This window comes from Terrapene carolina, unplaced genomic scaffold (assembly GCF_002925995.2).
Source record: "Terrapene carolina triunguis isolate 2854851 unplaced genomic scaffold, T_m_triunguis-2.0 Scaffold926, whole genome shotgun sequence".
In the NCBI taxonomy this organism is placed as follows: domain Eukaryota; kingdom Metazoa; phylum Chordata; order Testudines; family Emydidae; genus Terrapene; species Terrapene triunguis.
In genome coordinates, this window is record NW_020665277.1 from 636374 (window position 1) to 662048 (window position 25675).

At 44.0% G+C, this 25675-nt stretch overlaps 1 protein-coding gene across 1 annotated transcript in view; it reads right to left on the minus strand.

Moving 5' to 3' along the window:
- Window positions 1–24142, minus strand: part of PLXNA2 (plexin A2) — a 177190-nt gene extending 153048 nt beyond the window's left edge. Inside the window, exons 1-2 of the mRNA XM_026661161.2 lie at window positions 24125–24142; window positions 20621–20755 (exon numbers count right to left, since the gene is read on the minus strand). Coding sequence (XP_026516946.2) covers window positions 20621–20755; window positions 24125–24142 — 153 coding nt within the window. The remainder of the gene's footprint in view (window positions 1–20620; window positions 20756–24124) is intronic.
- Between the last annotated feature and the right edge of the window lie 1533 nt (window positions 24143–25675).

Below are 25675 nucleotides of genomic sequence, written 5' to 3' on the forward strand. Positions count from 1 at the left end.
TGGGCATTTGTCACTGGAAGATGGTAGGGTGCAGCAGGCTGGCTCAGGGTTTACTGTTATTGCCAGCGTCACTGACTTGTTAGTGAAAGTGGCTCAGGGCTTTATGAGCAAATAGTTTACGTTGGCCATTTTGTACGTCATATGATGATAATTTAATTATTTGTATGGCAGTAGCACCTAGCAACCCCAGTCCTGGATCAGGGCAGCATAGTGCTAGGCACTGTACAAACAGAACAAATATCCAGTATCTGCCCCAAACAGTCTTTAATGTTGTAAAGTACCTACGGCTCAAATAAAACAGAGCTATGAAATTGTATCCAGATCTAAGTTTTTAAATCTTCCTCCTACTGCCCCCTATGTTTGAGGTTTGTTCCAATCTTGGCTTCTGATTCACTGCTGATATGTACTTCTTAAATCCACACATTTACTCTTTGGGATTTTGAACGGTTCTTTTAATTCAATTATTTCACAAAGCATCTCAGTTCATTTGGAAAACCTAATTTGGACTCCTCCAAATCTTTCACTGCCATGCGTGACAGAACAGCAGGCACCCATCCCGCCCATGTGATGTGCTAATAATGCAAGTCACTTCAGCTTTCTGAAGACTTCACTTCATTTCCATTTGAAGGGAACGTGAATACTAATTAAACAGACAGAAGGGCATGGAACAGGGAAATATGTGTTGCAAGAGAAACTGGATAGACAAACTCTGAAGAAGAGCCAAAGAGAAAGAGGATGTGTGATTGTCTTTGGTGGCACATCTTTGATATTACCTTTAAATATCACATAAACCAGACCAGGCACCTAAAGCCCGTGTGTGTTTTGGACTCCCTCTAGGGCCTGACAATCTCCTACCTCCTGTTTTGTGACACACATGAGCACTTTGGTGTCAGTGATATAAATATAAAATATTTTGCTCTTGACAAAGACTGTATAAAGCAGCATTTACGTTGGGAGCCGCCCAACAACTCTGAAATGCCTGTAGTGACTCCTCCACAGTTGAGTGCCCCGATAAATTTGCTTTTGGGCTGGCAATCCTCAGAGTATGAAGATAACCATAACCTGAAGCATAATCTTTTCTCTGCTGTCTCCTGGATTTAAAGAAATCACCCATTTCCATCAAACAAAGAGAGCCGAGCAATCACACCAGGAAGATTGGATTTTAGATGGTGGCCCTGCCCAATTACATAGCCCTCTGTGAGCATGGCAAATCAACCCTGCCGGCTCTCAGTGTCTGAATCAATGCACTGCCAGTGTCAGAATCTTGTTGCTCTGCACAGAGTTTTGGAATATCTGAGTTATGAAAGGTGCTGTATATAGCTGGGACAGGTCAAAAAGGCGAGGTTTTGGCTTTGCGAAACCTCAGCCCATTGGAGTTTTGGCTTCTCAACAGAAAAACAAGGGGAGGTTCGGATCCAGGCTCCAGCTAAAGTTCAAGGAGGTTTGGAAAAACTATTTTAGTTTAGGCTCGAAGTAAAAAAAAAAAAAAATTCTATTACAATCCAAAGATACAACCTGGCAGCAGTGATGCATACGAAATCTCACTTGAAATATTGGGGTTGCCATACTGGATCAGACCATTGCTCAGTCAAGCCTGGTAACAGGCCCCTTGGCAGCGGCCAGTTCCAGCTGTTTTAGAGAAAAGAGAACATACAAGCTGTAGTGCTTGTGCATCTGGCCAGTTGCACGATGCTCTATTCCCTTTCACACCAGCTTCCTATTTGTGTGCGTGTGATTCACTACACTTGTTTCTTTGGCTAGAAGAGAGGGAACAAGAAAAACTGGAGAAAGATGTACCAACTCACTTGAAATTTGACTGAGCTGATGAATTTTTAACCCGTGCAAAGGAAGTTGGAAAGTTTGAAATTTTTCCAAAAAGGTTTAAATTATCTGCTCAATGAAAATTCTCCCCAAGGTTTCCACCAGGGATAGAGAAAGAAACCATTTCTGGAAGCACTTTCCATATGTGACATGCAGTTTGGGATTAGCTGGAGAAGAGTAAATGGTTTTCAAAGTGATTTTGTGTGTTGGAATCACTAGTTTATGAAGGGTTTATTTTTTAAAAAGAACCACATTTTTAAAGGCTCTGTATAAATGACTATGCATCTGGGGAGGCCGTACTCACATATGACAAAGGCGTTATAAGCTATTCCCCATAACAAACCCTTGCACATTCCCTTCTGTCCTAAAGCTCTTCATCACTGTGGAATACTGCAGTATTTTTTTGCTAAGCCTGGAAGGGTGGTCCATTGGTTAGGACACTAGCTTGGGAGTATGGAGACCTGGATTCAATTTCCTCCTATGCTACAGACTTCCTGTGTGATCTTACACAAGACACTTAGCTTCTCTCTGCCTCAGTTCCCCATCTGTAAAATGATGGGACTTCCCTATGTCATAGGGCTGCTGTGTGGCTAAACACATTAAAAGATTGTGACATGCTCAGATATTATGGTGCTGGGGCCATATAAGTACCAAAGATAGATAAGGGTGGGACAACCATGACAGCTGGAGAAATCGTGTGTTTGTTCCTTTCTCAACCAGCAGATACAGAGAGTGAAAGGAATGGAAACGAAAAAAAAAAAGTGTGTGAAGAGCACTTTCTAAGCCAAGTCTCACTCAGCATGACTAAGGGGAAGGAATCCCGGGGGTCTCTTTTAGCCTGGTCACACTCAGCATCTTCCAAGTCTTCCCCAGGCTGTGCGGCTACATCACAGCCCCCCGCCCCCACTTATTGCTGTGCGCTTGTTTCCTTTTAACCTTTTGTTTGGCAGTAAAAATAGAATCATCAGGTTGCTCCACTTTCTGCTTCTGCAGAATAGCCAAGCTGGAAAAGGTGGTGGAACTAGGGTGACCAGACAGCAAGTGTGAAAAATCGGGACAGTGGGTGGGAGGGGGTAATAGGAGCCTATATAAGAAAAAGACCCAAAAAACGGGACTGTCCCTATAAAATCGGGACATCTGGTCACCCTAGGTGGAACTGCCAGTCTCCAGCTGCTGGCTGGTTTAAAGCTGGAGGGCTTGGAAAGAGTCAGGGCCCTCCGAACAGGGATATACATTCCATGAGACGTTTTTACCAGACCTAGAAACTGATGTGCATTCCTTCCACAAGTTACACAAACAGGAAAGTTCGTCTTGTGGTTAAGGCATAGGTCTGGGACTCAGGAGACCTGGGTTGAATTCTTGGTGCTGACACAAATGCCCTCTGTAACCTTGAGCAAGTCACTTCATCTCTCTTTGACTCAATTCCCCACCTGTAAAACACTCCCTACCTCACAGGGGTATTGTGAGAATAAATTCATGAGGGACTATGAGACACTCAGATACTATAGTGATTTAAGTAGTTAGATGGGGCTGACAGTACTTTGCTCAGCTACACCACCTTGCAGAAACACATCTCAACACCGTATAGAGGGGAGTGAGTGCGGTCTCAACCCAAAAATGAATCCGGTAAGCGCTCTCTCTCTCTCTTTTATAGATGGATAAACTGAGACACAGAGAGGTTAAATGAGCAGCTCCATGAGCCCAGACCAAAACACTGAAGTCCTGACTTCCAGCCATCCTGTTCTAACCACTACAGAACCTCACCAGAGCATTCAGGATAAAATGAGTGTAAAACCCCAATGCTTGGAGCTGGAGATGTGGGTGTGTCCCCACAGGAATTCCAAAGGGACCTCTGCCTATTTCCCATCATACATTCACCCTCCAGGTCTGCTGAACACTGTGTTCCCGCTCCGTCTGGACACTAACAAACTTGGCAGGTTCAAAGCCCCTGACTAAGCACTGGGCACTGCTGTTACTGGCATGATGCCTTCCCCCTCCCCTGCTCCCTCAAGCCTCGAGGTGGAGAAGGGAAGCCAGAATGTTTAGTCTACCTGGCACATTCCTGAATTTCTAGAATAAATAGAAGATTATTAATGGAGCTGCTTTTCCCCATCAGGATAGCCCAGAGATGCCAGAGTTATCTAACAGCCCCTGAAGAATGTCGGAGACGCTGTGGGGCTTGGGCTCTAGCAACTCCTTATGTGAGTAAAGATTCTTGCTTTAGAAGAAACCTTGACACAGGGCTGCACTGAGTTTATAACCTAGGACAGAGATGGTTCGAATGTCAAAAGCCTCTGGGTTTTCAGTACAGAAACCTCCAAAGGTTTGGACGCTGAGCTCAGCTATCCAAAGCCCTTGAGATCTCATAACCGAATTCTCACATTCTTCTCTCTACACACACACACACACATATTTCTGGCACACTAGCTTGAGCTAATCTGCAAATTTCCATTAGAAAGTAAGTTTTGATGGGAAAACGGTGGCGGTGAGGAATTCACAAACAATTTCCACCCCCATTTTCCAACCAACTCCAACATTTACATGTAGTACCAACTGGAAACACTGCCATAGCCCCCTCTCCTGGGTTTGTCAACTATTTCATTGCCTAGCTGGAGCCTGCAGAAACTTTCCCCTGAACGTTTCAAAAGCTTAAAGAGTCTGGTTGGAACTGAATTCTCACCATTATGATTTGTGTGTGTGTGTTACAGTAGCAACAAAAAGACCCAGATGAGATTATGGCCCTGTAGTGCAAGGTGCCATATATACACATAGTGAGACATTCCCTTTCCCAAAAAGTTTATAATCTAAATGGGTGAGGGTCCAGGGTTTCTCTTATTTTGAATTCCAATTGTATTCTTACATTAGAACTGCTTGTACCATCACTATTTAAATATTCTCATCCGATTCACCCTATGTGGTCCTCTTGCCACCCTCTCCACTCCGTTAGAGTGCTATTTCCTTATCAGGGCATGCAGGAGTTACTTACAAGACACATTCATGTTAGTAAGAGTTACTTTTGGAACCCACGTTCCCAGATCAATTATGCAGAGTGACAAAATGATCATGTTAGGGAATCTCACTCCTTTCATTCAAGGAGGAAAGACCCATACAGGGCAAATGTTAGTTACATTGCTTGATGCATGCCTGGAAGGCATTCGTGCACTACAGAATCACAGAAACGTAGGCCTGAAAGGAACCTCAAGAAGTCATCAAGTCCAGCCGCCTAGTAAACCGAGTCCATTCCTGCAGGTGTTTGTCCAACCTGTTCTTAAAAACCTCCACTAATGGGGACTCCACAACCTCCCTTAAAAGCCCATTTCAGAGCTTAACTATCTTTAGTGAGAATGTTTTTCCTCATATCTAACCTAAAGCTCCCAGGCTGCAGATTAAGCCCATTACTTCTTGTCCTACTTTCAGTGGACATGGAGAACAACTGACTCTCTCCAGTTTCTCCACATCTTTGCTAAAGTGCAGCACCCAGAATTGGACACAGCACACGGGCCTCACCAGTGCGGAGTCGAGAAGGACAATTACCCCGTGTCTTAAATACGACACTTCTGATAATACAACCCAGAATGGTATTAGCCTTTTTTGCAGCTGCATCACACTGTTGATTCATATTAAATGTGCGATCTCCAGATCCTTTTCAGCAGCAGCACTACCACCTAGCCAGTTATTCCCCATTTTGTAGTTGTACATTTGATTTTTTTTCTTCCCTAAGTGCAGGACTTTTCTTCTGTCTTCATTGAATTTCATCTTGTTGACTTCAGACCAATTCTCCAATTTGTCAAGGTTGTTTTGAATTCTCATCCTGTTCTCCAGAGTACTTGCAACCCCTCCCAGCTTGGTATCACCTGCACATTTTATAAGCAAACTCTCCACTCCATTATCCAAGTGATTAATGAAAATATTTAATAGTTCCAGATCTAGGACTATGGGGAACGGTGCAGTATAAGAACCTGAATAGAACAGAATCCCCAACCCATTTTGGGGAAGAAGGATGTCAGTTGGGGTTGCTTCTCCTCCCAGAACTTCATTCTGCAGGAGGGTCCTAGGGCCCCACTGGTTAAATTTACCTAGCGATTTAGGCTAGAAATCAGGCTAGATTTTCTTGCCTCCTTCATGTCAGAATTACTGCAGGAAATTATGCTTATTGCTTTGTTTTTCTCCTTTCAATTTGGATGGGAACCAGCAAGTGTCGAGACTTAACAGAGTCAAAACCAGCCTATCAATCACATTTTGCTGAACTTTTCAGAAGCTCAAGAAAAAAAGAAGTTTGCTTAGAGTTTTATTTAAAAAGTTCAGATGGATCTGAATTGGTTTCAGAGCTTTCAATCTCCTTTTAGCCATACATTTCAGCCATGTAATACTAAGCTGGTATTGGATGGAGTCCAAGCAAGATCAGGGAACTACGATGTTGTCAGGGCGAGACAAGTGGTAGACTGGGTTGTAGTTTTCTCCCACTCTGGTACTGCTGCCAAGTGGGAAGGATGTAAGATGCCAATTTGAGTCAGGGCAGGACCTTAAAGGCCCTAAGCTGCCACTTGCACAGCGTATGTCTATGGCTAGCACTGCATGAAATGACTTGCCACCCATCCCTGACAAATCCTCATGTCTGTGTTCAGAGGAAGATGCCTCAGTAGAGGAAGGGTCTCTGTGCCTTCTACATTTACTTCCCGCAAACTTCATAATAATAAAGTGATACTCTATACTGTATCCCTTTTCCCATTTCACCCTTCACTGGATCATTTTATGCATCTATTCCCATTGCTAATTCAAACTAATTAAAGTATAAAATAGAATAATTTGTGCAATTTCAGAGCTCCTCTCTCCATATTGTGAGTTATGTTTCTTTTCTGTTAGCGCCCAGTGTGAACAATTCCCCTCCTCGCCGGCTGAGTAGCTGTCAAACTCATTTGCTGAGAAGCCTCTGTTACAGCAGCACAGGATGGGGGGGGGGAGCCCTGATAGAGAAAGAGGAATTTGAGGTTTGCTTTTAAATTTCATAGCTGAGCACTTTCTGAAATGGACAATGTGAAATTTCAGATTTCTCCTTTAAGTAATTATCCGACTAGGAAATACGATTTCCTCTCTCATTATTCTTATACCAGGGTGAAACCCTGACAGAGACTTGTCTGGCTGCCTGCCTTCAAACTGGAACCAGGGGGTCCCCAAGAGCCTCCCCCCACTTTATGAATACTAAGGCTGAGATTTTTCAGAATCACAGAGTGATTTTAGTTGTCTCCTTTTGCGGAGCCTGACTTCAGACACCATAAAGGTGTCTCAAATCCGAGACCCAGAATCACTAGCCACTTTTGAAAATTGCAGTCCAAGGTTCTAGGTTATCTGAATGATTACGTTTGGGGTAAAACCCTGGCCGCACTAAAGTGAATGGCAGCTTTGCCACTGCCTTCAATGGGACCAGGATTTCCCCAAGGTGTGTAGAATCAATTAGAAGCTAGTAGTGGAAAGGATTCGTAACAGCTTCATTCAGCCAGTGGAGGCACCAGCCCCAACTTGTAGCTTTGGCACGTTACTACTGGAGTGGAGGTTCAGGAGGATAAGCGGCAGGCTGGGGGGTGCAGGGAGTTACCGTGCTGCTAGCCCTTTCACCTCTGCAGACCCAAGTATAAATCTTAGCTCAAGTCACACGTGAGAACAAGCTGGGTGGTCTCTGCCTACTCCATTCATATTGCAAGAGAGTAGGCCAGGGTGCCAACAGCAGTGCGGGGCAGAGCTGGGTGGGAGGCGATGGCAAGAGCCCTGGTGCCATCACTTCTTTGTGCACAGAGTTCACCCACCAAACAGAGACGAGGAAGGTGAGGGTAAGATTACCTCTCCCTAATATCCTGGGACCAACATGGCTACAACACTGCATACCCACAAAACAGAGTTACTTCCCACTGGAACAATCAAAACGCTGAACAGCAAAAGCATATTCATTAAAACGCCAGGGCAGCAACATATCCCTTTTACAGAGGGAGAAACTGAGGCACAGAGAGCCTGCAAGCTGCCCGAAGTCACACAGGAAGTCAATGGCAGAGCCGGAAATAGAACCCAGGAGTCCTGTGACTCCTGTCCTCTGTTCCAATCACTGGACTAAGCAGATAATGTATGAAGAGTTGTTTTGCAACATCCTGGGCTTGGGAGAGGCCAAAAACAGATTCCCAGGCTGATAAAAAAAAGAAAGAAAGAAAGGTTCATTCTGTACATTTAAAGCCATTTGAGTTAAGTGGAAAGACATGGATTGATACATCAGTAGGGTTCCCGGTATCCCGCACGCATGCTTCTGGATATTAGCATTTTAAATGGAGAAAAATGTATTTGCAGCCACAATTTGCTTTCAAAACACAAGCGCTGGAGGCTAATATTTTGCATGTTGGTCAGTCTTCAGTTCTGCACCTGTGAAGCGACATGCACACACAGAAACCAAGGCACAAAGCAAATTCAATATTTACTAAGCCATGGATAATAGGAGACCTGCCATCTGCAATCAAAAGCAGCTAGATTAATAAAGCAGCAGTGGCAGTTTGAGTTGAAATGTATAACATTGGATTAAGTTTCCTTCTTCTCATTCTGGCACAGAAAGAGAGAGACCAAAGCACTGCCAGCAGGTAGACCAATCCTGGGCATGACACAGGCTAGTAATGGGGAACAACTCATCTAGAGTGGTTTTAAACCTTTACTCACTATGAAGAAACTGTTATTTATCCTCCTTGTTAAATTCTTGTGTATTAAAGCTTTGTGAACGTGTGTACGTATGTGTGTAAGCATGCGTATAGTGAGGGAGCTTTGGAAGTATTTCAGGGCTGTGGCTGCCTGTCTGAAAATTAAACAATAGGTCTGGGGAGCAGGAGAAATTGGAAAGGGAAGCAAATGCAGAGGCTTGTGCATGCTGGCAGCCCTGTGGCTGTGACTGGCAGGGGAAAAATAGATACACAAAAAGAAAAGAAAAAAAATCAGACTCTGAGAGCAAATGTAGGGAATGCATAAAAGGAAGAATCGGGTGAACAATGCTTAAAATATGCCATATTTTGATAAACTTGCTGACTATCTGACGTTGAATGTTGATGCTGGGGTGAATGATTTTTAACCATCTTTCTGTTCTATGAAAGCTCATCATATAAGGGACTGATCCTGCAAAGACTTACACACTTAACTTTGCACCAGTGAAAGCAATGACACTCCTCATGTGCATAAGTGCTTGCAGGATCAGAGCCTTAGAAATACCATGAAATTGACCCAGACAAGGATAAATTAAGAACCACTGCTCTGCATATATGACAAATTGATTGTCAGCAGGGAAGAAAAATGAGACAATATGTTGTCCTGCCTGGGTTTTTGTTGTTGTTTGTATTTTTAAGACCAATTCATGCTAGTTAACATATCCTGCTTGTGAGGTACCTTTTCTTAATGACCTCAGATTAATTTTAGCTCGATTTTTTAATTATCTCTAATTGTCTACAGAAAACAAAAACAAGCTGGATTTTTAGGCTGAAGGTAGTCGAACGTGACAAAGTCATCGGGGAACACACCAATAATGTGCTGTTGAAAGCATCTCTCTGAGCCACACCCCTAAGTCTACTAGAGAGACTTTTATGGAGATCTGTCCTTTCCCATTTCCTGTTGCCGCATTCCTGTTACCCAGCAGCACCTCCTGCTCACCTGCCCCCACTTGTCCTCCCCATTCATGACTGTGTAGCACCCTTAAGGCAACTTTGGCAGTTATTTATGTAGAAAATTAAAAAATAGGGAAGTATTTTTAGACATTTTAATGTGGAAATAAGGAGGAAACAGTATCATGTGACCAACCAGCTATCCATAGATCAGTCTAAGGCTTGGTCTACACTCACCCCCCAAATCGAACTAAGGTATGCAACTTCAGCTACGTGAATAACGTAGCTGAAGTTCGAAGTACCTTAGTTCGATCTTACCTCGGTCCACACGCGGCAGGCAGGCTCCCCCGTCGACTCCGCGGTACTCCTCTCGTCTAGCTGGAGTACCGCAGTCGACGGCGAGCACTTCCGGGTTCGCCTTATCGCGTCCAGACAAGACGCGATAAGTCAAACCCAGAACTTCGATTGCCAGCTGCCGAACTAGCGGCTGGGTGTAGACATACCCTTAGAATCACTGCCCTACTCACGTTTAAAAGAGTTGGTCAAAAAAAAAATGGCCTTTTTAGAAAATGAAGCACTTCCTGGAAGTTTGTTGTTTTTTTTACCCAAAAGATTCATTTTTCACAAAAAGGATTCATGACTTCTACCATCCAAATGCTTTTTTCTGAAGGTTTTGACTTTTTTTTTTTTAAAACACACACACAGACAAAAGTTGATAAAAAATTGGAATAAAAATTTTGTGAAAAAAATTGAATAATGGGTATGCTGAGAAACATGCAAAATGGAAACAACTTCAAAATGTTAGACGCATTTATTTTCACATTTTCTGACCCACTCCAATCTTTACCTCAACACCAAAAATATTTGGAGGGTGAGAAGAATCTAAATGTTTTGTGGGGATGTTTCTGCTAATGTGTGAAAAAGATGGCAAGAGTTCAAGAGGTTAGATGCCCTGACTCCACTTACTCTCATGGTGAATTGTCACCCCAGCACAACTTGGCCTTAGATGGGTCAGGATTTACTACCCAACTGGAAGGCTGGAAGTGAAGAGGGAAGGTATAATGGTACCATGGGAAGCCTACCTGGCTACTTCAACAGGCTTTTTAACTACACGTTATTCCTTGTAGAAGAAAAAAGGGTCTTCAGCATCATTCGTCATTTGCTTTAAGCACAAGGGAGAGCATTACTTTGCATTTGGGGTAAGATTTTTCACAAGCACTTAAATGACTTAGGAGCTCAATGCCCAGTGACTTTCAATGGGACTTGTTTTCCTAAATCACATTTGAAAATCTCACTCTTTATCATTAAAACTATGTATTTCTCCTGGAGACTAGAGCTACGCAAAATATGGTGGGTGTGGTCCACAGGTGGTTCATCCAGAATGCTCTAGTATCTCACCTCTAGGTGTGTTCATGAACACTGATTTCTACAGCTGGTCAGAAAATTTTCCATCAAAACAGTTTTCTGTCAGGAAATGCCGTTTGGAATTTTTTTTGCAAAACCATATTGATTTTGATGAAATTTCATGTAGGGAAAAATATTGGCATTAGATCAAAACCCAGAGTGTTTTGACACAGATTACACTCCGAACCAACAATTGGCCCATATCTGTCAGAAAGGCTGTCTGACCCCCAAACCTATCCAGCAATTTGGGGCCACCCCTACCCTAGCAAGAAAGAGAAGCACCCACTCCTGTCTCGCAGACTTTTTGGCAAACTTGTGTGGAATTTTGAGTTTGTAACCAACCGCCTAAGCTGGTCAAGCTGCACATGAGACATGATAAGTCCTACCTTACCCAGCATTTACGAGCACAGAAACTGAATTAGATTAGATTAGATTAGGCTAGATAAGTTTATGGAGGGAATGGTTTAATGGGATAACGTGATTTTAGTCAATTAGGCAATAACGTGCCATCGCTGGTAAAATGTGGGTCCGGCTGGAGAATCTTGCCTGTATGCTCGGGGTTCTACTGATCGCCATATTTGGGGTCGGGAAGGAATTTTCCTCCAGGGTAGATTGGCAGAGGCCCTGGAGGTTTTTTGCCTTCCTCCGCAGCATAGGGCAGGGGTCGCAAGCTGGAGGATTCTCTGCGACTTGAAGTCTTTAAATCACGATCTGGAGACTTCAACAGCTGAGATAAGGGAAATTGGGTGGGTCAGCTTTTGTGGCCTGCATCATGCGGGAGGTCAGACTAGATGACCATAATGGTCCCTTCTGACCTTAAAGTCTATGAGTCTATGAGTCTATGAAGCTTTGCAAACTGGATGCTTGGTTCAATTTGAGAGGACCAGTGAATCTTTAACTAAACTAGATTCTGAGTGTGTGTATCTGAATCCAACCAGGCCACTCTCCCTGCTTTACTGGACTGAACATTGCTAAGATTATGCCCAGCGAACTAGCTGTTCAGTAAGCAGATAATAGAGTTAAAATTTTAATCAGTTTGTTGTCCCCCCTTTATGACTCCAGATTTTTTATCAATCTTGTGCATTTTTATTGTGTTTTCTCAGTTTTCTTCAGGACACCCTCAGCATTTATGGCCTCTCTGTCCAGGATTGATGTTACTTCCTTGTTTTTTTCAGTCCTCGCTCCAATTCCAAGCCCTTTTAAATCATCTAGGCATCTTCTGCCCTCCTCCCCCACACTCAGTTCAAAGCAAAGAGCTTATCACAGGATCTATATGTCTTGGAGTTACAGGATGGAGAGTTATACCACAAATTATTCCCAGAGACTCCTGCCGGTCTGCAACTCCTGACATGGGATATTTGCCAGGCAAATATTTCACAGCTAACAGAAGAGACACAGATCGTTTCTTCACATAAAGCCCTGATGGGGCATAGTGCAGTTGCACTAGGTTTTATTCCTATTCTGCAAATAAACAGGGCAGTAAGCAATCGCCGGATGTAACCTTGCTTATGAGAGTTTGCAGTCCCCTCCCCACAGTCTATTGCAACTGATCTGTAGGCATTACAATGGTAGGGAGGAGGCTGGGTGGCATAAGGGGTTAGCTCACTAGCCCTTTAACCCCAATTCATACATCCACATGTATGTACATATATACACCTCATGAGTGCACTGGTCCATCTCTCAGTGTGGCTCAGTGACAGAACTCCAGCTTTGTGTTGTGATGAATGGCAGCTTCTGTGTTTCTGTGGTGCCTTCTGTCATTAAAGCGATCTGCAAACTAACTAATCCTTGGAGCACCCTGGTAAGCTAGTACTTTCCATAGTTTGTGGATGGGGAAATTGAGGCAAGGAAAGGTCAAGTTTCTGGCCCAATAACACACACAGTGAGCCAGTGGCAGAGATGAGAATAAACTCCGGGAGTTCTTGTCTCCTAGTTCCATGCCCAGTTTGCATGCACCTTGATGAAGGTAACTGAAGGTAAATGTCTGGACATCACTCACTGAGACAGGCAGAGAGAGAGAGAGAGAGAGCGAGCGAATGCAAGGAAGATATCAGCCTGGGGCTGCAAACTATAAAGGAACAGAGATTAGAATAAACCTGGGTACTGATTAGAAAACCACCTACTCCCTAATCTCCTTCCTTTTACAGCTGCCTATTGTGGAACAAGAGACCTGACACAAGCCCCCTAGAGCAGATGTTAATTAACTGCTACCGGTCAAACCTACCTGGCATGTGCATACTGTAACCCATTACAGCTTCAGATGAGGTTGAGAACAAATCTCTGTAGGCACATAAAACAGCTCTCTCCACCCCTTTCATTCAAATAACCTTCAAGAATCAATCTCTCCACCTCCCTGGCTCTTCCATGGCAGAGTTCACCTGCCTCCCACTGGCTCTGAGGGAGAAGGCCCATCATTTATATGGGCAGGCAGGGGCTCAGTCCGTTCTCTTCTTTGACTGCCTTGCCCTTCTTGTTGGGACGTGAGGGGAATCTATAGGGGCTGGCATTAATCTTTTCCACCTCCCACCAAGTGACGGGCGGGAGTGCAGCTCTGCTCATAATATTCTGCATAAGGGTCTCTGAACTACATCAAACTGGTATAAAAATGTCACATAAGCCATGAGAAATCACTCATGTGCTCTGTTGCTCCCCCACCCCCTTTTAAATTATTTCTAAAGGTAAAATTGGGATACCCACCAGCGATTCCCAATCAAAGAAGGATGAAAGGGCATGAGGCAGGATTTGGGAACCGCAGAGGCTGGACTCTCATTTACACGAAGGTCCCTTTACTCCGCTGTGGTGGTGCCAAGGAGCCCTAATGGAGTTTTACACCCACTTGCACTCCAGGGTGGTGTGAAAAGGACAGGGTCTCTCCATCTATGGCATTTCCATGACTCTCGTCACTGAATAGCTGAGCCTCACAGTCATTAATGAATTTTATCCTCCCCCGAGCGGATGATTTTTATTTCTATTATGGCAGTGCCTAGGAGCTCCAGATCTTTGCCCCAAAGAGCATCCAATCTAACTAACTAACCAACCAAGGGTGAGTTTTCTGGCAGGAATGTTCATGGAGGCAACAAAGTTTACATGGATATTGAAGAATGTTTATGGGAGATACAGTTTGGATTTGTAAAGGCAAGTATTCTTCCTAGAAATCTCATTCAAAAAGTCATACTCCTCCAATCAGGGAAGAAGCACAAACCATGTGACCTACGCATCCAAACAAAATACGAACAAGCTACAAATCAAGAGTTGTTCAAAGAAACTGTTCAGAAAATAACAAAGAACAAATAAACTGGAGAAAAATCACAATCTGTTTACAGACAGGAAGAAGGAGGTGAAGTCCAAAGAAATTACTTGCTATTACTTGTTCATCTTTCTCTGTTTACAGGTCAAGATCCTTCCAACTGCTGCTGTTGCACACTGTACCTGGTGTCTGGCAGACTATCACTAATAAATAATAATTAATAACAGTAATAATACTACTACCACTACTACCACCACCACCTAGTTCGTGTAGAGCACTTTTTCATCAGTAGATCTGAAAGCGCTTCACAATCTTGAATACGTTTATCCTCACAACACCTCTGTGTCAGGGCAGTGCTATTATCCCCTTTGTGCAGATGTGAAACCGAGGCACAGAGAGGCTAAGTGACTTGCCGAAGGTCACACAGGAAGCCTGTGTCACTACTTACAAAGATTCTGCCGTCAGAATTTAGCTGACAGCTTTTATATAAATTAGAAAGAGAAAAGACCTAGTAAACCCCATTTCCCCTGACTAGTTCAGGATTATCCCCTACAACCAACTGCAGTATTGTGATCAGCCCTTTTTTAAATATCTCATCAAGTCTCATCTAACTAGACTGTAAGCTTCTTGGACCAGGGGTTGTCTTTTGCTATGTGTTTGTACAGCACCCAGTATGCTCTTGGTCAGGGATCTATTTGCTACTATAATAGAAATAATATTATTAGCTCTGCATGACTAACAGGAACCAGAGCATCTGTGGACCTGATTATCCTGATGCTTACATCAGTTTCACACCAGTCTATGTCCATTCATTTCAATAGTTGCTCATGATTTACACAGATGTAAGTGGGGGCACAGTCAAAGTTGCTGTCTATAAAAGTGCAGCTATGACTTGAAGGTGGACAGAGAGCAGACATATTGAGTAAGAAGGGGTTACAACCTTGCAGTCATAAAATTTCTCCTGCCCTGCAGGGTAAATTTAATTGAAAAGCTCTGAGTTTCGTTTACAAAAAGGCTATTTCCTTCATGACAGGTGGACAATTAAGGCTCCAGGACTGCATTTTTATAAAGCCTCTTTACTAACTATAACTATCACTTTAAGGGTGTTCCCAGCAAACCGCAGTCAGATCCTCTCTAAAGAGGAGGAAACCTCACAGCCTTCCTTGCACATGCAGACACTGTTGGGGTTGGGTTTATGATAGATTTACCATTAGAAAGAAAAGTCTTTAATTCAGAGGCTCGTGGCAGCCCCCAGACATTTATGACTGCTCTGCTCTCCCAGTGTCATTAACCCCTCAACTGCTGCTTAATCACTGTGGACACATCCAAGGTGGAACACGTCTGCATATGCTGCTGAATGTACAAGGTGCATCCTTCTGCCTCATTGATTTCAGCAGGGGTCAGTGAAGCAGGCGGAAGGGCCAGCAGCGGCAAGGACCTCAAATTCAGAATTTTATTTCATTAAAAAAACCCTGCTACTTGAATTTAGGTGAGTGTGAAAAAATGAGAGGCAGTTTATGCAGGGCACAGAGCTAAAACTGGCATTCCCTCATCACAGATGTGCCAATGCATCTCAGTCTTGATCTGCAACACCTCTGGCTAGTCCTGTCCTGAAACACCACATAATTCTGCCAATGCATCTCAACCCTGACCTAGAGCACCTACTGCTATTCCAGTCTTTGGACATTGCAGATCTGCCCACGCATCTCAGTCCTGATCCGCAACCATCGGAGTTACTTCAGCACTGGCCCCCGACGGAGCTCTGCTAATACAGCTTGCCTCCTAGCGCTATTTAAGTCCTGTGCGGCCTGTTAGCGAAGATGTTGTTTGGTGGAATGGTGCTGAACTTTTGGGGGATTGAATTTCTGCTACAGACACACTTCTCTTATAACCTGAGAGCTATTTAGAGCGAAGTGTACAGAGGACTAAGACTGCATCCCACGTAACACACCCTAATAATAATTTCTAAAGCATACATTTGACAGTACCCTGAAGACAGCCCTGGAAATGGAGTTTCTCTTTCCTTGTCTGCCTTTAAACTGGGCTATAGAGTAGTTGGTGCTGCTCCTTTACTGTTAAAAAGACATGAGAGAAATCAAATAGTCGGCACTGGAAAACGCTGGTGACAGAACATGAAAGGGGCACATGGGGACGGGAGCTAAATTAGAGTGAACTGCCACCACTGGGAAGTGTGGGGGTAGGACAACGAGACAAAAGCCACTGTGAAGGTGGAACCACCATACACTCGATGGCACTCCAGGCTCTCGGATTAGATACCTGTTCTTTCCAATTCATTTAAGCATAAACCTGATACCAGCCACCTTTAAATGTGCAAGATGATGAGCTTTTTTGTTGGAAAATAGCCCCACAGCCCCACTTTGATATGGCTTCTGGATTCTGTGTAATACCAACCCAACACAGATCCTTTTATTTCACCTCCTAGTTTTCACTAGTATCATCAGTGGTGTTGGTGAAGAGACACAGCTGAACAAGCAGGGATGTGCATGTGTTTTGGTGGACCCTACAAAAATGGTGGGGTTTAAAAAGTTGGTTACAGAGAGATGCTAAATATCTGTTTAAAAGAGGAAAGAGTAACATGCATCACAGAATCTGGATGACCTTCCCCACCAGAATAAATAATTTCTGGCAGCTCTACTTCAAGGTTAAACTACCTGTCCGTGTCCCTTTAACTTGGGTAGAAAACAGAGTGAAATTTCCTCTGGGACTCAAGACCTTTAAAGACATTTTTATTGTGCATTTTCAGTTCTTTTAAAGGCATTTCCCACTATTTACAGCCTCACAGCTTCTGCAATTGATGGGCCTTTCTGCTTTTCTCAGTACTGACCCCTTTTAAATCACTGGGCACCTTTTCTGCACAGGATTCAAGGAAAAAAAATACTACCCCGCATATTTTGCTGAACTATCACATCACCAGGCTATAGGGATGCAGGGTCGTAAGGAGAAAGACTGATGGAGAATTCCATATAGAATGATGCCCTATGATCTCTAACACCAAATCACAGACCTTTACCACCTGGGCTAAGGGAGTAAGGGCTCAAATCCCACTCCCCCACCCCCGAATGTAAATTTGGAGACTAAATACCTTTGGGGATCTGGGCCTAAGTCAGGTAAGTAACAGGGAACGCAGCAGGCGTCTATCATTTGTGGATTACTAACACGGGAGACACAACAGCCATTGCCATTGCAATGCACATACATCTACAGCTCATAGTAGAATTTACGCTCCAGGTAGGTTTCATTATTTACTAATTCTCTCCACATCATTTTGCTTCACAATTAAGCAAATTAGCAACTTTGATGAATATTTAGGCCCTCTCGCCTCATAAGAGATGAGTTGGAGGCATCCCTGCTGGATTTCCCTTGGAAACCTATTTGAAACTCAAGTTGTTTTTTCTCCCTTCTATGGGTGTGTGTGAGAGAGAATGTGGCTCCCCAGGAAAACGATGGCAGCATCCACATTTTAAACTGGGGCATTTGATTTTAGAAAAGTCACATGGCTCTTTGCAATGTTTAGTTTCTCTGCCTGGGCATAGCATCATGGACTCACTGCCAAGTAAAATAAACTGAAGAAATTGTCTAATCCAGTGGCCTAGTAGTGCATTCTGGGAAGAAGTCCTAAATTTGTAGCTCTTTATAGTAGTTTCTATTACTAAGTTGCTATAATCAGATGACTTAATTAACTACAGGGATGTTCTTTTTCGGGAGAAAGCTTCCCTACTCCTTCTATAAACCATTTATTCTCTGGTATTAAATAACTTTCCAGCTAGAGAATATTTTTTTCTCCCGCCGCCTCCTCTGCTCTGACATGATTCACAGATGCTCTTTTGCAAATGACAATGAACGAACTAGTGTGACTATAATACTACTACCTAGCTGCTATTCAACGCTTTTCATCTGTAGATCTTAAAACACTTTACAAAGGAGGTCAGTAACATTATCCCCACTTTACAGATAGGGAAAATGAGGCCCATGGAGAGGAAGCGACTTACCCAGGGTCATTCAACAGGCCAGTGGCAGAGCCAGGAACAGAACCTAGGTCTTTTGAATCCCAGTCCAGTGCTCTGTCCACTAAGCAACACTGTCTATTGTGTCACTGCCTTCTAGTGGATGGACCCAGAGTGGCTCCCATATGTATCATAGGCTCTATAATGCAAACAGCTAATGGATATTCACCTTTAATTCAAGTGGAATTGGCCTGTGTTTTTACTGTAGGAGGATCTGGGTTCTATCACTGAGGAGCTCTTAGTGGCCATGCTGTGCAGCATGGTGTAGGATAGCACAAAGCACGTAGGTGATTATACATTTGTTACTGTTGATTTGCAACCTCAAGACCTTTTGTAATACCTCCCACTCTCCTTCTTGTTGGGGAATTGCATAGGCACACTACAACATGGCGGGCTGCAGCCATGATTAAAAAAAAAAAAAATACATTCTGACAAGTAGCCTGACTCCTCTAAGTTGCTCTGGTCCCAAGCGATAACTATGAGATTGTGATCCCTTGTACAACCACCTTCTAGCTGTGCCATTCAGATGTCAGGCTGAGGCTGAGCTCTGAATAATTCCAGGAGGAGGCTGAGGAGGTCAGAAGGAATTCAGCTGCGAAGGAAACGCAGGTGCCCTTCCTTCTAGTTGCAGAAGCTGTGGGCATTTCCTATTCTAACGGTATGGGACTCAGACTGACTTCCCGTTCACCACAGAAAATAGATTAGGGCCTTCGGGTGCTCTGTAATATTAAAACAAGAACACACCCCGTGTCATAAATCTGAGACAAGCTCCCAGCCCTACTTATGCTAATGAGTCTTTCATTACCACCTTTTCAAGCAGGGTGGATTTGGGGGGGAGGGGCATTTCTGTGCTAATAGGTGCAGAAAGCTCCACATTCAGTATTGTGCCTCATAGTGACTACGGGGTTAACTCAACATGGAAAAATCCATTGACATCTGGACCTCTTCAGATGTAACCTCCCACCCTCCCCCAATCACAGAGCACCAGCCCTATTAATCTGTATTATATCGTTGTGAGTGATGGCCACTAAAATGCTTAACGGAGTCAGTGAACCCAAGAGCCTGGCTTAGCGGTTGGGACCGCTTGTGTTTCCTCATCTCAGAGAGGAATGGCTCATACAGCTCTGTTACAGTTGAGGTCCTGTATTATTAACACTGTGTTGGCTCCCTTAAGCAACAGACTCCAGTGGACTGCAGGCCATAAATTGCCATCATAATCATTTTAGTTTTGCTTTGTACAGTCTGGTTCCTCTTTTCAGAGGGGCAGTTTATCATGCTCATAAACAGGTTCAGAGGAAAGGCCCCGCAGACGGTAAATATTGGGGAATCTTAGAGGAGCTGACACTGCCAGGAGGCAATGACTCAGTCGCTGATTTTCTCTCTCTGTATTTCTACTTGAAATCTCACTTTGGTTTGGAGTGAGTTAATAGCCTGACCTCTGATCTGGGCTCACAAGTGAGATGAGTTTTAACTTTGTCAGGCTAGTCTTCTGTGGTGTGAAACAGTCTCCAAGAAATTGCTGCCTGATTTATCACAAGCAGCTTTTTCTGTTCCAGGGGGTAGGGTAGGTCAGGACTGAGGAGCACAGACGGAGCTGAGAGCCTGGGAAGATGCAAGTCGGGACTAAAGCGCATTAGCAGAGCTCTAAGAATGTAGATAAAGGACTGTGCATGCATCTCAGTACTTAGATGACCCTCATCGTATAAGAAATAACCATTAATAGATATAGCCTCACAACACCCCTGTAAGATAGGAAAGTATCCCTATTTTAGAGAGAGGGAACTCTCTAAGAGAGTACAGACTAAGTGACTTGCCCATGATCATGCAGGAAGCCTGTGGCAGAGCCAGGAATAGACAGCAGTTCTCCTGAATGTCACTCCAGTGCCCTATCCACTAGACCACCTTTCCCAGGATATGTGCACACATGCCTGAGACTAGAATCGAAGGAGTAGCCAAAAGTCCAGATTGGGGTAATTCACAGAGCTCAGGACTAGTAGAGCAAGGGATGACGTAACTGAACACTTAGTTGCATTGGAAGAACTTGCTTGCACAGCATCTGCCTGTATCATGTCCTGGTTCCAGCCCTGTTTGCAACAATCACTCGCTTTCATAAGCATTTAAAAAAAAAATCTCACTAAATCCAGAAAACAAAAAAAATCATAACGGGCATTCCAGCAAAGCTATGCAAAATCAGCCTCCTGCCAAACTTGCTGAGGGGAATGAATGGGTGAGTCTTGTGCTTGGGACATACTTTCCTAGCAGACTACGATCCAAATCCCCAAACCATATTTCGCTGATGGCAACTCAGCCCAATCTCCATTTCTTACAGACAATAACGTGCTAGCATGGATGGAAGTTCTTTCACCCCTCATGCACAAATGGCTGTCTCTAGTCAGTTAAGCTTCCTTTGGCACTGTACCTACCTGTACTGACCCCGGAACTGTGGCTTTGGTACAGTGCACAGGAGTAAAGCTGCAGCCACGGAGGTGTAGAAGAGCACTGCTTACCTGTCTTTCTGACATGACATACAGATACTTCTGGTCGGTGGAGAAGGCCATGTCTCGAAGGATAGGGCTCCCATCCTTGAAAACGGAGACCATTTCATACTGAATTCCACCATGGGGGGGGCCATCTGCTCGGATCTGGAAAAAAGACAGGCAGATGACAGGTTATGTCACTACAGCTGAATGTGCAAAAGCACAGGCAGGCTAGAAACCAAATGCAGAATCAGTGTTTGCATACAGGAGACATAAGGCAAGGAATGCTCACAACCAACGTGAGGGAGCACGAGTTAAAGCTGAGGCTCTTTCTACATCTCACTGCAACATTACTTCCACACACTATGAGAAATAGTGAGACTTCCAGCGAGGAAATGTGGAAGAACTGGGAAGCTGGCATGGTGAAACGGCAACTTTACAGGCTGATCACAATTGTCTCACTATTACCTTGCTCTCTTCCCACCTGGCTGTTGGATTCAGATGTTGCCTTTTGTCTTAAGCTTAGATTGCAAGATCTTTGGAGCAGGGACATTGATCTTTGTATGTACAGCGCATGGCGCAATTGGACCCTGGTCTCTGGGTGCTTCCACAATAACAATGACAAATAATAAAGAAAACCTTTCCAGATCCTCAGCTGACATACATTTGTGCCGTTCCATTGACTTTATGACTCTACTGAACTTTGGGGAAAAGGAAAGAGATTTAGAAAGAAATTGTCTTTCAACATATGTCTCCTATTGAATCAGAGATGAGCAATAATACACCCTGGATTATGGAAAAACAAAACCAAACAAACAGGTACTCCACTATTACTTTTAAGCCTGCCCTATACACAGGCACTTGGAGCTAGATATCCAAAAGTGCCCAGCATGCAACCTGCACCCAGTGTGAGTTGTTCTTCTGAAAATCTGACCACTAAATGCTTGGATGGGAGCGGAGCTCTTTGGAAATCTGATCCGGATTGCAGATGCTAAGGCTGTGTGAAAATTTTGCCCATGGATTCTAATCCGACTTATACTAGTATAATTCCATTAACTTCAGTGAAGTTACTCCTGATTTGTACTGGCGTGAGAGGAGAATCAGGGTCTTTATGTTTATACAGTGACGGTATAACTCATGTTCTCAAAAATAAACCATTTAAAATTATTGACTTCCCATTTTCCCACAACCCCAAATTCAATATTACATCTGTCAAAATGGGGGAGCTGATAGTTTTTAGGAGTAGGATTGGTAAATATTGCATATTGATTTAGAGACAGAAGCTGGATCTGATCTGATTACAGTGGTCACTCTTCTATTCTAGTCAGGTTCCTATACTGCTCATCACCATGGTATCTGAGCTCCTTTCAGAAGTGCATTAAGTGAAATGACTATCATTTGTCACACACATGCTTCTTTCTGTCTTCCTTTCTTCTCTGACTCAGGGACAAAATTGTGCGTGAATTTAAAAAAAAACAACACACACACACCTTGGATGTGATTTTCAAAAGCATCTAATTCTAAGTGACTCCAGATCACACGTCCTATTGAAATGGGACTTGTGCCTCTAAAATCACTCGTTCGAAATTCACCCTTTGGTTACAGTGGATCTCCCCCAATACATACTGGGTTTGACAGCAGAACCAGCCCCAAAGTTTCATGCTATCAGAGCGTCCAAGAGGAGGACTGACTCATGCTGACTACCATACCTCCTCCCCAGTGGGGAAGTCCTTTAAAATATTAAGACACTAAGGACTGAGTCTGCCACGTTCTGAGATGATATGCCAAATTCACAGGTTCCAGCAAGAAACATCTAGCCAAAGCACAAGCTGCCAAGTGGATGGATAAATAGCTCAGTGGTCACATGGCTTGTTCAGTTCGAAGGTCTCCTAGTCTTTTGGCATGGTGATCTGAAGCTGGATGATACAAATCCCTCTCCCTGCAGGAAAACCCTACACAAGTTATAATCAACCCCACTGCTGGTGAAAAGCATGCCGCTGCTGAGATCACACCACTTCTTCCAAAAATTAATAATTTATGGCTTTGGGGGCTGGGAGGAGAATAAACAAACAATTTACATTGTGTCTTTCCTAGCAGGATTTGCATATTTAAATAGCAATTTGATTGCAACATGGTGTCTACATAACACCAAACTGAAAACACTGGCAATGGTCAGGCTGGGAGATTAGACCAGCCATGCGAGCCAATGGCTCCATAGTGCACACTGATGGCCCAGTGGCTCTCTGTGACAGAGATACTGTTACACGCTGGCCAGCAAACCATAGCCTGCACCAGGCGCTTTTAAAGCATGTGCACGCTGCCCTGCTAGGAAAAGGAAACACAGGGGGACCAGAGTCTTGGAAAAACCTCTTATCACTAAGAAGCCATTTGCTGCAGACTCATGCTGGGCTGTCTTGCTGGATCCCAGCCTGCTGCTCAATTACTCCTGGCCTGACTGCTGGGGCTGAGGCATGAAGAATCCAGGTTTGGAGGAGGCTGAATCTTCAGAAAAGGCAGTGGGGCTTGTGGAGGAGGCATGTAACAATTCTTATTTATCTCACAGGCAGCGTGCGGCACGGGGTGGGGGGAATCCCTATCATGGGATTAGGATTCAGAACTGGGAACCAGGAGAGCCTGGGATCTAATCCTTGACTCTGCTACGAACTCACTGTATAGTCCCTTGTCAAGTCACTGCAAGGGGAATTGTGGGTGGCTCGGCACCCATGGAAAAACTAGGCCATGTGTCTGAGCCTCAATTTCCCTGCCTGTAAAATGGGGACAATAACCCTGATCCTCCTTTGTTAAACACCCAAGGCCTGTTTGCAAAAGCTGCCATGCCAGTGTGAAATGCCATTATCAGACTCATAGAAAAGGGAAGTCACCCGCATCCCATCACTAAATAGAGCAACTTGTTTGGAAGAGTCATGGGGTGCCTCCCTACCAGACTAGAACAGCGAGTTGCGTTTGGATGTGCTGACGTGTTTATTTTCTGGGCATCTCTCCCATCTCTTCACCTTTTAATTTTTTTTTTACTAATGAGCAGAAAAGGAACCAAACTGAATCTGAGTAGAGAAAAGGAGTTTGAAATCTGCACCTAAACCGAGATCTGAATTCCATTATTACAGACTCTTTAGCAAACTGTCCCAGACTTTTAGAGTGGGAAAGTTGGATAAAGATAGAGGAGCAAATCCTGTTGTGAATTACACTGGTATAAAGACACCCCACTGACTTCATGAAGTGCAGAGAGACAAGGGCAGAATTTCATCTTGAATTTCCCAGGGACAATGTATAATGTAATTGACTGCCATGGATTGACTCTAGCATTATGCTGCTGTATCTGAGAACAGAGCTGAACCCTGTGTCTCTCTGGAGCTCACCTGTAGAGCTGGGCGGGAAATGGATTTTTCATCCCACAAGAATTTTTGTGATTTCTAAACATTTCCCGTTCTTCACTGGGATGAAACTAGACCTTTCAAAATTTGTCATGAAAAAACAGAGAAAAAGAGGAGAGCGAGTGAGAACCACCTCACCCACCCCGGAACCGGCGGTCATGGCACTCATGTGAGAAATAGGAAAACCAGGTTCAAGTCCTTGCTCTGCCTGATTTATGACAGCAAGTCCCTGCTCACGCATGTGCTTTCTCTCTGGTTTTGAGCAGAAATTCCATCCTGGACCTGAGAAACCCTTCTGATAAAATACCCTGTTGTGGGACAAGTTTGCGGTTTGATGAAACAGCCTTTTCTGATGAAAAAACTGTTTAGTCCAAAAATTCCCAACCAGCTATATTCACCCGGTCCCACAGCATGGTCACCGCAAGTAAGCTTCTCTGTATGCCATCACAGCTATTTAAACGGCAACCAGCACTGAGGTCCCAAGCAGAGCGTTGTGAAATCACACGAGGAATAAACAGCAGGAAGCGAATCTCACAAGCTAGAAACGTTTCCATGAAAATATCTGATTAAAGGCAAAACGAGGGGGGAGGGGAATACGGCACATGAAGGAGCAGAAAACGTTCTAAAAATCAACTGTTTTACAAAGTTCGTCCCTGGCGTTTCAGCAGCTCTTTATGTCGCCCCCGTCTCTAGCAATGAGGTCAGACAGGACTCATAAAAAGAGATGCCACTGGACAAACCTACTGCAGTCAATTGTTGGTTGTTGCAATCAAATTACAATTAAGGGTGGATTTGGCACTATGTTTATGAGTCTGCCCTTTTAAACTAGACAAGAGTGATATCTAGTCAACGGACCAGAGAAATGGGACTCAGGATCCCTGGGTTCTAATCCGGTCTCTGTCACTGGCTTGGTGCGGGACATTGGGCTTCCCCTTAACTGTGCCTCATCTGCGCAAATGGAGATGAGAATATTGACCTCCCTCAAAGAAGCAGCCAAAGGCCGACTAGTGTTTGTGCTTGGAGATTGCTGGATGAAAGGGGAAAGGGGGAGAGCCACAGTATATTGCATGGATAATGAATGCTGAGAATATGCCCCATAAACACTATCAGCCACATGCACCTGATACATGATCGGCTCTTATTCATTTGGGCAGGTACTTTCGACAATACTGATGATTATTCTGCTCTGGAAGGGATGGCAGTGCTGGGATAGTGCTATCAGCCACAATGGTGATGGATTCGCCATTACTCACTCTACTTTCTGTTGACGCTTAAAACAGACCAAAGAAAGAATTTAAGGCTTGCGGGGGAGGGGGAGTCCCATGATGCTTTGCAGTTAAGCTAACTTTAAGGAATGGAATTTTTCTAAGTAATAACCTTTAGAAATTGCTGCAGCAGGTATAGGAATATTAACCACGAATATGTGTCAAAGGTATGAAGAACTGAACAAACCATGTGACCACTGAGCTATTTATCCATCTGCTTGGCAGCTTGTGCTTTGGCTAGATGTTTCTTGCTGGAACCTGTGAATTTGGCATATCATCTCAGAGGACCATATCATCTCAGAACGTGGCAGACTCAGTTGTTAGTGTCTTAACAACATAACCCCGCAAAAGGGAATACGCAATGACTAACTAGATGGTATCGAGGCAGCGGCAAAGCTGCAAGGGAACAGAGGACTTAGAAAATAACC